A 12,264-nucleotide genomic window follows, 5' to 3' on the forward strand; every position below is an offset into this window, starting at 1 on the left:
CTGTTCAAGCCCAGCAGCATCAGAAGCAGTATGTCTGAGAATTCAGAATCTTAAAATGAGAAAGTAATGGATGAAGAGCCCATTATGAAACAGATATACATGGAGCTGTATCGCTTTTCTCCCTTTTTTTTCCTTTCTGAATACAGCAGCAGGATTTTTGTTTGCCAAACTGACTATGTGTCCACCTTGGGTTTATCAACTTCCTTGCATATCAATCTGAACATTAATAATTTGCTAAAAGGAAACTGTTTCCTACTACGGTGGATAATGCAGCATGAATGAAAGATATTTGACAGTCTTGCAGAGCTCGGAAAGAGGCAAAGTGATTTTATTTAATATAGGATTAAATCAGACCACAAGAAAAGTCTCATCTTAACTCTTCTCTCCCCTTCTACATTGTATGAGTGATATAATCAAAATTTAAACGACTGTACATGGGCATAGCTGCTTTTCTATCACTGGAGGTTAGCTGACTCATAGCAGCAGAAAGTAAAATCCTTGTGCTTTATAGTAGGTTTGCTACTTTTCCGTGATTTCCCCTTGGTTTCAGTGGTTTGAGTTGTTTTTCAGGACACCATTCCACTATTTGATAGCCTTCTAATATATACTGATGAGAGGGCGATAATATTCTACTACCTGCCTTCTCTTCCTTCACTTTTCATCCTATTATCCCCTTGTTCAAACTTTTTATCAGCATTTGAACTGGGAATAGGAAAAATTATTTGTCACACTCTCAGCCTGTTATTGAGGTGCAGAACAGGGAGAAAAAAGGTTTCTGGCTTATGGCTAAAAAAACCTAGATGTGTGGTAATTTCTGTCACATGCATTTAACAGAGTGCCTATATTTGTGTTTCTGCCTATCTGTTACTGGGATGCTTGATGCAATTTGGGTCGATGCAGACTAGGTGGAGTAAATCTGAGCCAGTGGGGTGAGCAGTGCAAGGCTGAGGAGAGATGCATGAAAACAGACCACAGATGGGCGAGATAAACAGGCTCCCTGGGCTGTGACTGAGGAGGCAGGTCTCTTTAATGGCTCTTAGCAACGCCCCTGCTCTGACCCTCCCTATATGTGAGGAAAATCAAATCAATATACTGTTCTTCAAACCACAATGCTGCAGCAGGAGCAGGGCATTGTGACAGCCTGCATCTCTTAAATTCATCTTCGCTTTTCAGTGTGCTGATCTCTGGATATCCATCCTTGCATCTCTGCTGAGGAAGACTCTGCATCTTTAATCGGATTGCTTGAGCTCCCATGCACAACCTTCTTCTTATTAGCAAGTATTAGGTAGGCAATTTTAAAGTGCTTTTGGATTTGCAGGCAGCTGTAATTTTGATCTGACAACCCTATTGTATTCTCTATAAACATAGTAGAAGCTTCTCTTTAAAACCTACTGTGTTTTAAATCTTGCTTTTTTCTGGTTTTGTGTTTGGGTAGGGGGGACTGCTGTTTTCTCCTTCCTTTTAAAAAAGATGTAGCTAATTTGTGCTTTTGGAAAAGGACATTCCCTCGTTGATCCCTCCCCTGTTCTGTGGAGCTATAACCCGGTGCATATACAGTTACTTGCAGTGCTGATGAACATCTGTTCAACTGTCTAACATTTAGGGCAGGCTGCTTAATCTTTTATTCTTTAATTTTCCTGTACATACTTCAAAGATGTGGACTGCGACTCTCCCCACTGAGTAAGTTCTCCCTTGTTTCCAGAGATGGCTAACAGAGGACCAAGCTATGGCTTAAGCCGAGAAGTTCAGGAAAAGATTGAACAGAAATACGACGCGGAATTAGAGTCTAGACTGGTGAACTGGATTATTGTACAGTGTGGAGAACAGATAGAGCACCCTCCTCCTGGAAGGCAACATTTTCAGACCTGGTTGATGGATGGAACAGTGAGTGTTTTGTCCAATTGCCCACTTTAATGTTTTTATCTGCACAGTGCTCCTGTGTTCTGTCTTCATTTAGATAAATTGATCAGAGCTCATGGTCAGTGCAGAAATATACATCTTAGGATCTGATTTATTTCCTTTTGACCAAGAGTCTTAATCTCAGAATATAAATTATCCTACTAGTACACTGAGATCAGTACAATATTTATGATTCTTATGAGTCATGCATGTTTTATATATAAGTATGACTCATTCCTTCAGCTTTTTCTCTCATGCAGTTAAATGAGATCTTTTTTTTAAACAAGATGTATACTTTTATCTTAAAGAAATAATCAGTGTTGACAAGGAAAGGCAAAGAGATACAGCAAATTTGAAGGACAGGATTGTGTCATAACTGTCTTCTTGGGAATAATTCTGTAGCTAAAACATTGTATTCGATTGGTTTATTGAACAACAGGCAGATGCTGCTGTTTGCAGCAGCTGTAAGACTATGCTAATCATTGAATCTCTGCCAAAATGACTTAACAATATTTCAATTGATATTGCTTATTTTTTGGCTTGGGCATTCGGCTTCTTGTCTGTCAGTTGTTATATAACCTCTACCAGTGATTGCTTTGCTGTTTCTAGCAGATTAGGATTTATATGGTTATGCTTTTGCCTCATTTAATGAAAGCTTTAATGCTTTTCTAATACACTTTGATTATTATCAATTCACTTTTTGGTTTTAACTGAAGAAATTATGTCCCTAACAGAAACTGGCCAGGCCAAAAGCATTTTGCAACATCACTTAATAAGCACAAATTGCCTTCTAGTTTGGTGCCTGCTTTCTAATTTTGTTTCTGTCTTTATCTCTCAGCTGTTATGCAAGTTAATAAACAGTTTGCATCCAAAGGGAAATGAACCTATTGCAAAGATCTCTGAATCAAAAATGGCTTTCAAGCAGATGGAACAAATATCTCAGTTCTTAAAAGCTGCTGAAATCTACGGAGTAAGAACAACAGATATTTTCCAGACAGTGGATTTATGGGAAGGTAAAAATAATAAACTGAAAGTCAGTTTACAGTCTTCATTTTACTTTGCTTTGATGTGCATTTTGTCTTGGCATATTCTCTAATGTAATTATCTTTTTTTTCTGTTTGCCTTACCTCATTTCCATGTTCTTCCAGTGCTGCATTATTTCTTCTGAGGGATTTATATTGCCCTGAGGGCATAACCGAACCCTTCCAAACTCACGTGTTATCCAAAACCCCATCATTCTGATAGAAATTCACAGGCCTAATAAAACAACTGTTCTCTCTGCTAATTATTTTAAAGTAAATAGCTCCTAATAAGAACATCGAAAACCCTGATTTTCTGATGACAAAATTTTATTGCAGTCTTCAAATTATAAGCAAAGCTTAAATTGGAGCTAAGAAATGCATTCCCAGGAGCATATGTGCCTCTGTGAAGCTTATGAGGGTTCATTTATGACTCATGAGAAACAAAACTCACTGCTTAATGCCATGTTAGCTGACCTTCTCTCTCTAAGGAGACTTTTAGGAGAGGTCACTGGCAAGAGCAAAAAACCTCAGGGTGCTTCTGTGGTTTTACAGTAAGGCAGGTGAAGTCTCCCTCCCAGGCTAAAAATGGAAACTGCTTTTTCTAGTTCTGAAGAGCTGAATCATTTGTGCATTCATGGAGCTGGTTTTGCTCACTTCTATGGTGGTACATCCCATCCTGGTTCTCAAACCAAACACACTGTATATCCTGCATCTCCCTGGACAGGGTGATGCAATGCTTTGGCTAAGCACTCAGAGCAAAGACAGCTGCAGAGCAATGAAAGGCACATATGAAAGGGTCAAAAATCTTCCATGAGAACCAAACAGTGGAAAGAGGAAAACAATCCACTGAGAAAGCTGGCCAGCATAGTTTGTGTAGGAGTACACATCAAGAGAAATAAGTGGGGTGTGTTTTCACAGGCAGTCGGAATACATGTGGAAGAGGTCATTCCTCTGAAGGACAGCTGGAGAAATGAAAGACTAGGGAGCTCTTCATGAATGGGTTAGAGGGAAAGGACATACTGACAGAGGGTGTTACTGGGATCTGTAAATGTCTCAGAGTGCCAAATTTGCTTGGCAAATCCATACCCTTGGCACAAGGGCAGGATTTTTTCTTCCAATTTAGTCTTTAGTGTTTTATGCAATCTATCTTTACATGTCTTAAATGAAGGAATTTTCACTTCTCTGAAGTAGCACCTTCCCACCCCTCAGCCTAGCAGACTGTTGAGAAAGAAGCTCCTAACTTGTAAGGGATGATAATTGCTCATTTCAGATGTTCTTTACAGTCTTTTGCAACTCATAATGGCTTCCCACCATGCATATGAAAATATGGTACATTGATCCTTATGAGGAAAAGAACTTGTTTTGAAGACATAAAGCTCTTACTGCTAGTGGCTGTCTCCTAATTTCCTTTCACTCCTCACCTTTTCTCAACAGACATAAGGCGAAAAGATAGTAACTTCTAGAGGACAGGAAGTCAAAACAGAACTTGAATCCTAGGAGGAAGACATACAAGGTTTTTCTTCACTGTTATTTTAAGACTTCCCAGACCTAATCTGTAACTCCTCACTTTCCCACTCCCTTTTCATCCTTCCTGCTGCTCCTTTCAGTGCTGGGATGACATAGTATGCCTGTCCAGTAGGGAGAGCTCTTTGTGTCTCACTGTAACTCTGACCTCTGCCATCTGTGCTGCTTCAGGGCTGAATTGTCTGGACAGGGATGCCTTAGCTGGGCAGAAAGAACAATCTCTATTTCACTGTTGCATAATTGCAGCACTCCTACACTTCACACCGTAATCTCTTTAGAAAGAGAAATGTCAATGTAGGTTGATAGGGAAAGAAAAGTGTGTGACTGAGAAACAGCTTTCCCCTGGCACTAATTGTTTCCCATGAGCTTTTGCTTTGAAATTCTTAGCAATGATTAATGAAAATATTTTAGGATATGATCTACTGTTGGCTGTTTCAAGCTCACTCAGTCCATCTGTTGCACTTTTCTTCATCTCTTTGGCTTCTTGATCCAGGGGAAGTATCACCTCTTTTTTGGCCCCATCTTGCATAAATGTACTGTGCTGAGCAGCTTTCCCTGATCCACACCCAAAACATGCTTGCTGCCTTTTACAGATCCCTCCTTGATATACTTCCAGGCAGGAAACAGGCAGGTGAATCACTGGGTATTTTTTCAACATTTACCAAAAAAGCATTTCAGGAGTACTCTGCAGAGCGGTTCTCCATCTTTGTTTGAACTTTCTCCTTTCTGGACCTGGAGAGGAGGTCCTTCCATATAGGTTTCGCCTAAAGAGAAAGGCTTGGAGCAAGAACTGAGCAGAGACCCCTTCCTCCTTGTTTTAAAAACAGTGCCAGATTCCTATACAACGCTGTGCTATTCAAAGCACACTGCAGAGGACACTGAGATGCAGGAGTGTCATCAGTGTGGGTCCCTGAAGAGAGGCTGAAGCTGTGGGCTAGGTGGGCGGCCCACGTGGCTGTCAATAAACAAGTACTGGAGCTGAGGGAAGGCACTGACTACAATTTGCTGCAATACCAGAGTCGAACATGGCTTCAGGGAAGGTGTATGATCCCTTCTGTCAGGTAACTGCACTGAAAATTTAAAATTTTTCCCTGCTTATTTTTTTTTTTTTATGCTGACCATCAAGCCCTTTGTATCCTTTGCTGGAGGAGGGCAAGTAACACAAGACCACTTGGATTCAGGTCTTCCCTCACCCACAGCACTCCTCTTATGTAGCAAGGAGTCTCTAAAGAGCAGAGCTGTGGCTTTGTTTTGTCATTCAGCTCCCATTTACCCAGTTTTTCCCCTGCAGCATCTCCTACTTTTCAAATGTGACAAATAAAGCAGAGCTGAGCACAGAGCATGGGGGGCTGCCAGATGGCTCTGCAAGGCTGATCATCATATGTCACTGCCTGTCTTTTGTTCCTTTTGCTTTTTTCCTTTGCTTGCCATCATTATTCAGCTGATTCACTTTTAAATCCTTCTCCACATCTCTTTTTATCCCAGGCAGTCACTGCTCTCGTGCTATACAGGAGGCATCCCAAGGACATTGTATGTGGCATCTGTTGCAGCATATGGTACATCTGCTGCTGTGGGAGCTCTTGGGGTTCCTGCCTCATGCTCCTCTGGATGCGCCTGCAGATGTGCATGTGGGGAATGTCGGCTCTGTGACTGCCCTCCCCAGCAAGGACCCTTCCGATGCAGTTTGCCTTAAATACAGTAAAATAAATAAGTTCTGGAGGGCTGACAACTTATTTTATGAACAAATGGTCCCCTGCAGATAGGATTTTTATAAACTTTAGTAGTCTGCATGACAGCCACAGTTGGAAGATGATAGATGTTTTCAGCTTTAGTGTGCTGTCCTTACTTCAGCCACTGTGTTACAGAGCCCTGGACTACATCTGCCTGTAATAAGGGTGATGCACCACAGAAACACAGAGTGTGCACTGCTCCCTTCCCTCTACACTCCAACTCATCTACAGTGATGCCCATTAATATTGTTCCACTGGAGGTATTTCTGAATTCTGTTATCATCGTGTCTCTGGTGTCTCTTTTTTTCTGAATTGCTTGCTTTCACATGTGAAGAGCCAGAATCAGATCTGTTAACTAGACACATTACTTTAGGAAAGAGAAAGAACTGGAATGAAAGAGGCAAGGGGAGTAATAAAAATGCTTATGGAAGAATTTCATAAAGGAGAGGCAAAAGGCAGATTTCCAATAACTTACTACCTTACACAAATACCCGCTGCAACTTATTTTCACTAGAAAGTATTCCAAAAGGTAGCATGTCTGGATTGGGTAATGAGTTATGTGACTTCTATTTGGCTAAAGCTGAGACACACCCTGACTTTGTGAACTGAGAAATGACGTAAGATAGCATAGGGAGAACATGGGAAAATAGTGGATCAAATGGGAAAAATTAAAGGTATGAAACTGAATAGCATCATAGTAAGCAGGAAGGTTTATGAAGGTGCTTTGATGGTTAATTTGGGAAGGACTGATAGAATTTATCTGCACAGGATCTCTGCTGTGAGCTTTGTTACCACAGGGATTAAACTGATTCTGAATAAACTGAGACACACCACACACTATTTAACACACTATTCTCCTTCAGCCACATTTTACTGACTATATTACCATTATTTGCATACCAGAGTAATCTCTCCTTAGGAGAAAATTTTGTTGAAGTGATTCTATAGACTTAAAATGGTATGGAGGAAGGCATTAAAATAATCAAAGGCTTGGAAATCTAGAAATGCCTGAAAAAGTAAGTTTTGCTTTAACTCCATCCCTTTGTTGACTTTAATAAGCTCTTGCATGTCAGTATTTTCATTTCAGCAATGATAAAATAGCATTTATAATTCTGTTAATGCACATCTTCAGGAACCTGGGAGAGTTAGTTAATACATCAGATAAAACTGGTTTTCAATGTGCCAAGCTATTTGTTGAGAAAAGATTTCCTACATTAATTTGATTGTCTGGCTTTCTAGGGAAGGACATGGCAGCAGTGCAGAGAACCTTAATGGCTTTGGGCAGTTTGGCAGTCACCAAGGATGATGGCTGCTACAAAGGAGATCCGTCCTGGTTCCACAGGTAAAATCCAGAGCTCAGCTGCCCACAGCTGTCTTCCCTGGGAAGCTAGTAATATCATCTGCCTTTAGGCTTTAAGGAAATTTATTCAGAAAGGAAGGAAGAATATTTCCCAAGTTTCCTTGTAATAGTGAGGTTTTTCTCTCTGGAGGCTACAGACGGGAAGCAGGAAAAGTGTACATTTGTCATCAGGTTTGCTCTCTCACATCAGATAGCAGACTGAAGGACTAAGGAAGACAAGGCTGTTGAGGATGTCTGTAAACCCTCAAGTAGCAACCCTCTCACTTAGCAAAGATAAGCATGAAGTCTCTTTACTTTTTTCATCCAGACAAAAATTATTTAATTTCCTAGGCTTCTTTATTCTTGGGGAGCACTGCTTATCTGTGAAGAAGTCTCTGTCTTGGCAAAGCTGTTTATTTGTTCTGAAGTTCTATTTATTTTTGCTAGGGAGGCTGTAAAGCAGGGACAGGAAGAAAAGGAAATCCTCCCACAGGCATATTATTGACATAAGTTTCTGCCATCCAAGAGTATCTCTTACACAGAAATGTCGAAGGCAGGTTAGCAAAAAGACTTCTGACTGCTTGTCTTTTCTTTGCTTGAATTTTCTGATGTCTAGGTGAGGCTCAGCAAAAATAAAGCAAACTTCACTTTGTCTTAAACACCAAGCTGGTTAAACTCTGTTTAAATCTGAGATTTGAATTTCAGGTGAATAAATGCAAACTCCTATGTAAGTTTTGCTTTAACCTGATTTTATGAAATCAGGTTACATTAACTTAATACACTGCACAAATAGATTTATATTTATGGAATATAATTAGGTTTAAAATTTATATATTTCAAATCCAGTTACATTCTTTAATATAAACCAGACATGAAATCACTATGACCCAGACAGGCTTATTTGTTTTATGTAACTAAAACGAAGTCCCACATAGAAAAAATAATTTTCATCTGGACTCTTAATTGTGGGTGGGAACAGCTTTTTTTTGGCATGGATGAAGACATGATCACCTCCCTTCTCTTCTAGCTGTCTGTCCAACCCATGCTACTTGGATAGCCAATCCATATCCATTGCAGTCCCTGTGAAGCACCATGTTACAGCTGCTGCCTTAAGGAAAACCAGTGTTACGGCATGTTGCCAGTCAGGAGTTCTTTCCTGAGTAGCTTCCCTATCCCTTCAAGCAGACCAAACCCTCTCACTGCCACCCAGTGTTACTCATAATTCAGGGCTTTCAGGATGATTCTTAATCGCCTTAAGTTTAATTGAGAGACCAGTATCAAACAGAGTAAGAATATCCATGCAGGGATCTACAGTGATTAGGATAATGCCGCACTTGAGATAAGCCATTTAACTTTCTATTGCCAGTGTCTCACATTCCCAGTGCCATCAGACTGATGTCCCCGTCCTTGCATAGCAAGATTCCTGGATCCACAGCTGTTTGTTATTCTGTGGCTTGGCAAACACAAGCACTAGTGTAAAGTTGGCACAAAAATTTTACAGATCTGGTGGGTTCAGTTTTAGGTAAGAGTGATGCCAGACAGGCAAAACAGAACTTGACATAGTGTGAGACATGGCAGATGAGTAGACTTGCCTTCGTCTCTTTTCTTAGTCTCAGTTTGGGCCATTTCCACTCATCTAAAAACAAATCTCATACATGTTATCTGTAAGACCATCATATACTAAAGGTGGGGCTTGTGATGGTAAAAATAACACTATATGATCCAAGCCATATATGTAATCAACTTTTATTAGTCTAGCCAGGCTATCCTTTAGTCTCTCCTTTTATTTCTTCTTTGCAGTTCTTATTTTTTTCTCTGTTTAATTACTTTTTGACTTTCTGTGGAAGTACTCATCAACATAGCAAAAAATTCTAGGAGGAAGGAGAAAAGAACAGTAGAATACTTTCGTGTTCTTTTAATTAAAATAGAGGCAGACACAGTGAACCCGAGATTCAATTAGGTAATAGGAGTTGTTCTAAAAACATCCTCTCATGAAGATCCTGGCAGTAGTTTGCTGCCTGTGTAAGTATTCTGGAAAAAAAAATTAAGCAGCAGTGAGAGGGGCCTGCTTTCTGAGGCACCACAGTTCTGTGTGCCTCCCCCAAAACAGTGAGTTTTCTGGCAAGAGCTGTGCGATCTGTGGTGGGCCTCTATAAGCTCTCTTATTAGCCTATACTTCACCACTTGCGGGCTCGTTCTGGAAAATGACTGCTCAGCACTGGTGTTCTGTGGATCTTTCTCCCCCTTCCACTTTGCTGGGCTTTCACGTGGGCGTGAGTTCGTCTCCTGCAATTTCCTGAACACCCTGAGCCTAACAGAGGGTTTAAGTGCTTTTTCAGACTTGAGCCAGGGTTATCACCACAGTGCAGGATCTCACCCTCACAGAGAGGATCATATTGATGGTTTTCAACCACAGCAGGTACCTAACCTAGTATTCTCATCTAGTGGAGGGATAGTAAAGAAAAGGGGAACTGTAACTCAATGCCATACTGCTGCGTAACCTGAAACGTAATCACAGGACAAACAGACACAGCAGGGAAATAGATTCTACACATGTGGGAGTAGAGTCTGGTAGTCCCTCAGTCTGGGACTCTGCTGATTCATATGGCTTATTTGATTACAACAGTCTGGTCCTTCTCCATCCTAAATTGCTTGTTTTCCTCACCTAGTAGAAATGAAAGATGAATCCAAGACGAACATTTTCTTGTGAGGCAGCAGAGTGCAAACTTTGCTCCTTCTGCTTAGCTGCCACTTTGGCCTTCAGTGCTATTTTCAGAGAGAAAAAGGCTTCTTTTATGCTCCAACAAGGTTCATTGATCCAAATGTCTTTTGAGACCAGGGACACTGAACAAAGTGGTCAGTAGGTTTTGGCAGAAGATAAAGAACTGTCATACAGTTAAGACACAGGTTCAAGGGGCAAAGCCTATTGCCTAGGAGGTGAGAGATCTGGAAATGGCAACAAGGCAAACATTCTGTCCTGCTGACAACCAATGTCCCCTCTGCAAAAATGATTAAGTCCCTTCTCTGACCCACGGCTGTTCTGGGTACACTCAGCTTTTATTTAATCCACTGAGTTAAATTACACCAGTTTTTACTGTTGCTCTAGATGGGTATCAACTTGTAGTACAGCACAGGTAAGTGTCTTATGGATCAGATCCCATGGACTACAGCTGTTAAGAGCTATAGTGCTCAACATAAATTAACCCTATTTTGTGTCTTATATACAAAACTGTATAAATATTTTACCTGTGACAGCTTCTGGGGAAGTCCCTTGGGGTTCTGCAATAACAGGGACAGTAAAAGTCTAAAGTACTGTAGCTTTGAGTAGAGCATTACTTCTGCAGGAAAGCAATTAGCTCAGCCAGTACAGTCCAGCACATGGGATGGGGCAAATGACTTAATGCATTACAAGGGATATGAGCCAATTCCAGATTAATTTTCATGATCACAATCTCTGTGATTTCATGATCCTACACAGAATGATATGTATGTATGTTGGTTTTTTTGTGTGTATCTGGACAGGAAAGCACAGCAGAATCGACGAGGATTTTCAGAAGAGCAGCTTCGGCAGGGACAGAATGTAATAGGCCTTCAGATGGGGAGCAACAAAGGAGCATCACAGTCGGGTATGACAGGCTATGGGATGCCAAGGCAGATTATCTAAAAGCATCTCTCGCTGTGGAGAAAACACTCTTTCTGCAACATGGTCCATTAGGGAAAAAAAAAAAAAGAAAAAGAAAAAGAAAAAAATGCTTATTAGTTCCTTTTCTGCCTGGTTTTTAAAAGTTAGGCTCTCTAAGGTTTGGGGTATTTTTGGTTTGGTTTGTTTTCTTTGCAGCTGCAAGAGCTCACCTAGGAACTTGGGTTTTTGTGGTGGTATATGTCAGTTCACAGCACGTGCGCACTGCTGCCTCCTACTTTTCACTTCTGAACTATGCAAAGGCAATTATTCTGTATTAATTTATTTGCAAAGTGTTATCTTCCATATTTGTCTCACACTGCACTTGTATTTCAACCAATAACCTCATTCTTTGATTAGTGATGATATTGTTTGACTGAAGAATAAAGATAAAATAAAGATACCTCAAAGACTCATTATTTGAAGGAGGTAAAAGCTGAAACCAACAACCACACGGTACAGTGCAGATGAGTTAAATATTTTCAATGGTCAATCTCTCTTATCTCTAACCCAGAGCGCTCTCTGACTGACTCCCTGCTATAGTGTTTACAGTCTGTGTTACATGTTCAATTTAGTGTTTGTCTAAAGGCACACCCAAAGTATTTTCCTGAAAAGAAGATTTATTGTCCACTGAGTCTGATTCATGTAGCCACAGGCAATTTAGCTCAGATTTTTCTTGACATAGTATGCTGGGTCATCTGCAGCCCATAAACTTGTGGAGCAAGTTAAAATCAGTTTTATAGGGAAAGCAAAGGCCACATGTGAAAACAAAGCAAAACAAGGATTAATTCAGTATTTCCCATTGGCAGGTAGACATTTATCCGCTTCCTGGAAAGCATGGCCTCAGCATGCATGATGGTTACTTGTCACCACAGTTATTCTCTTTTTCCTCTTCCCTGAGCTTTTGCTGCTGACCGGCGCTGTTAGCTGTTCCAGCTGTGCATCTCCCAGCTTCTTGCCCACTCATAGTTGTGGGGACAGAATGAGAAAGAGAAAAGACCTTGGCACTGTGCAGGCAGTTTAGCAGTAGCCACTACTGGTGAGTTATCAACTTCTTCAGTCCCCAGTCCA

General features: G+C 40.7%; 1 protein-coding gene across 1 annotated transcript; it reads left to right on the top strand.

The window, feature by feature from the left end:
• The first annotated feature begins 1,075 nt into the window (after window positions 1-1,075).
• Window positions 1,076-11,596, top strand: TAGLN3 (transgelin 3). The gene is made up of 5 exons (XM_054270319.1): window positions 1,076-1,285; window positions 1,703-1,884; window positions 2,738-2,912; window positions 7,415-7,517; window positions 11,037-11,596. The coding sequence occupies exons 2-5, from the start codon at window positions 1,705-1,707 to the stop codon at window positions 11,176-11,178; spliced, it is 600 nt and encodes a 199-aa protein (XP_054126294.1). The 5' UTR covers window positions 1,076-1,285; window positions 1,703-1,704; the 3' UTR covers window positions 11,179-11,596.
• Window positions 11,597-12,264: the final 668 nt, after the last annotated feature.

The sequence above is a fragment of the Melozone crissalis genome, unplaced genomic scaffold, assembly GCF_028551555.1.
Source record: "Melozone crissalis strain CALT ecotype California unplaced genomic scaffold, PUWL_Pcris_2 ptg000009l_1, whole genome shotgun sequence".
In the NCBI taxonomy this organism is placed as follows: Eukaryota; Metazoa; Chordata; class Aves; order Passeriformes; family Passerellidae; genus Melozone; species Melozone crissalis.

Excerpts from the sequence above, each read along its gene's own strand:
- TAGLN3 (XM_054270319.1), top strand. The coding sequence starts at position 1,705 with ATGGCTAACAGAGGACCAAGCTATGGCTTAAGCCGAGAAGTTCAGGAA. Across the intron at positions 1,885-2,737 it reads CCTGGTTGATGGATGGAACA|CTGTTATGCAAGTTAATAAA; the intron begins GTGAGTGTTTTG and ends TTTATCTCTCAG. Across the intron at positions 2,913-7,414 it reads GACAGTGGATTTATGGGAAG|GGAAGGACATGGCAGCAGTG; the intron begins GTAAAAATAATA and ends CTGGCTTTCTAG.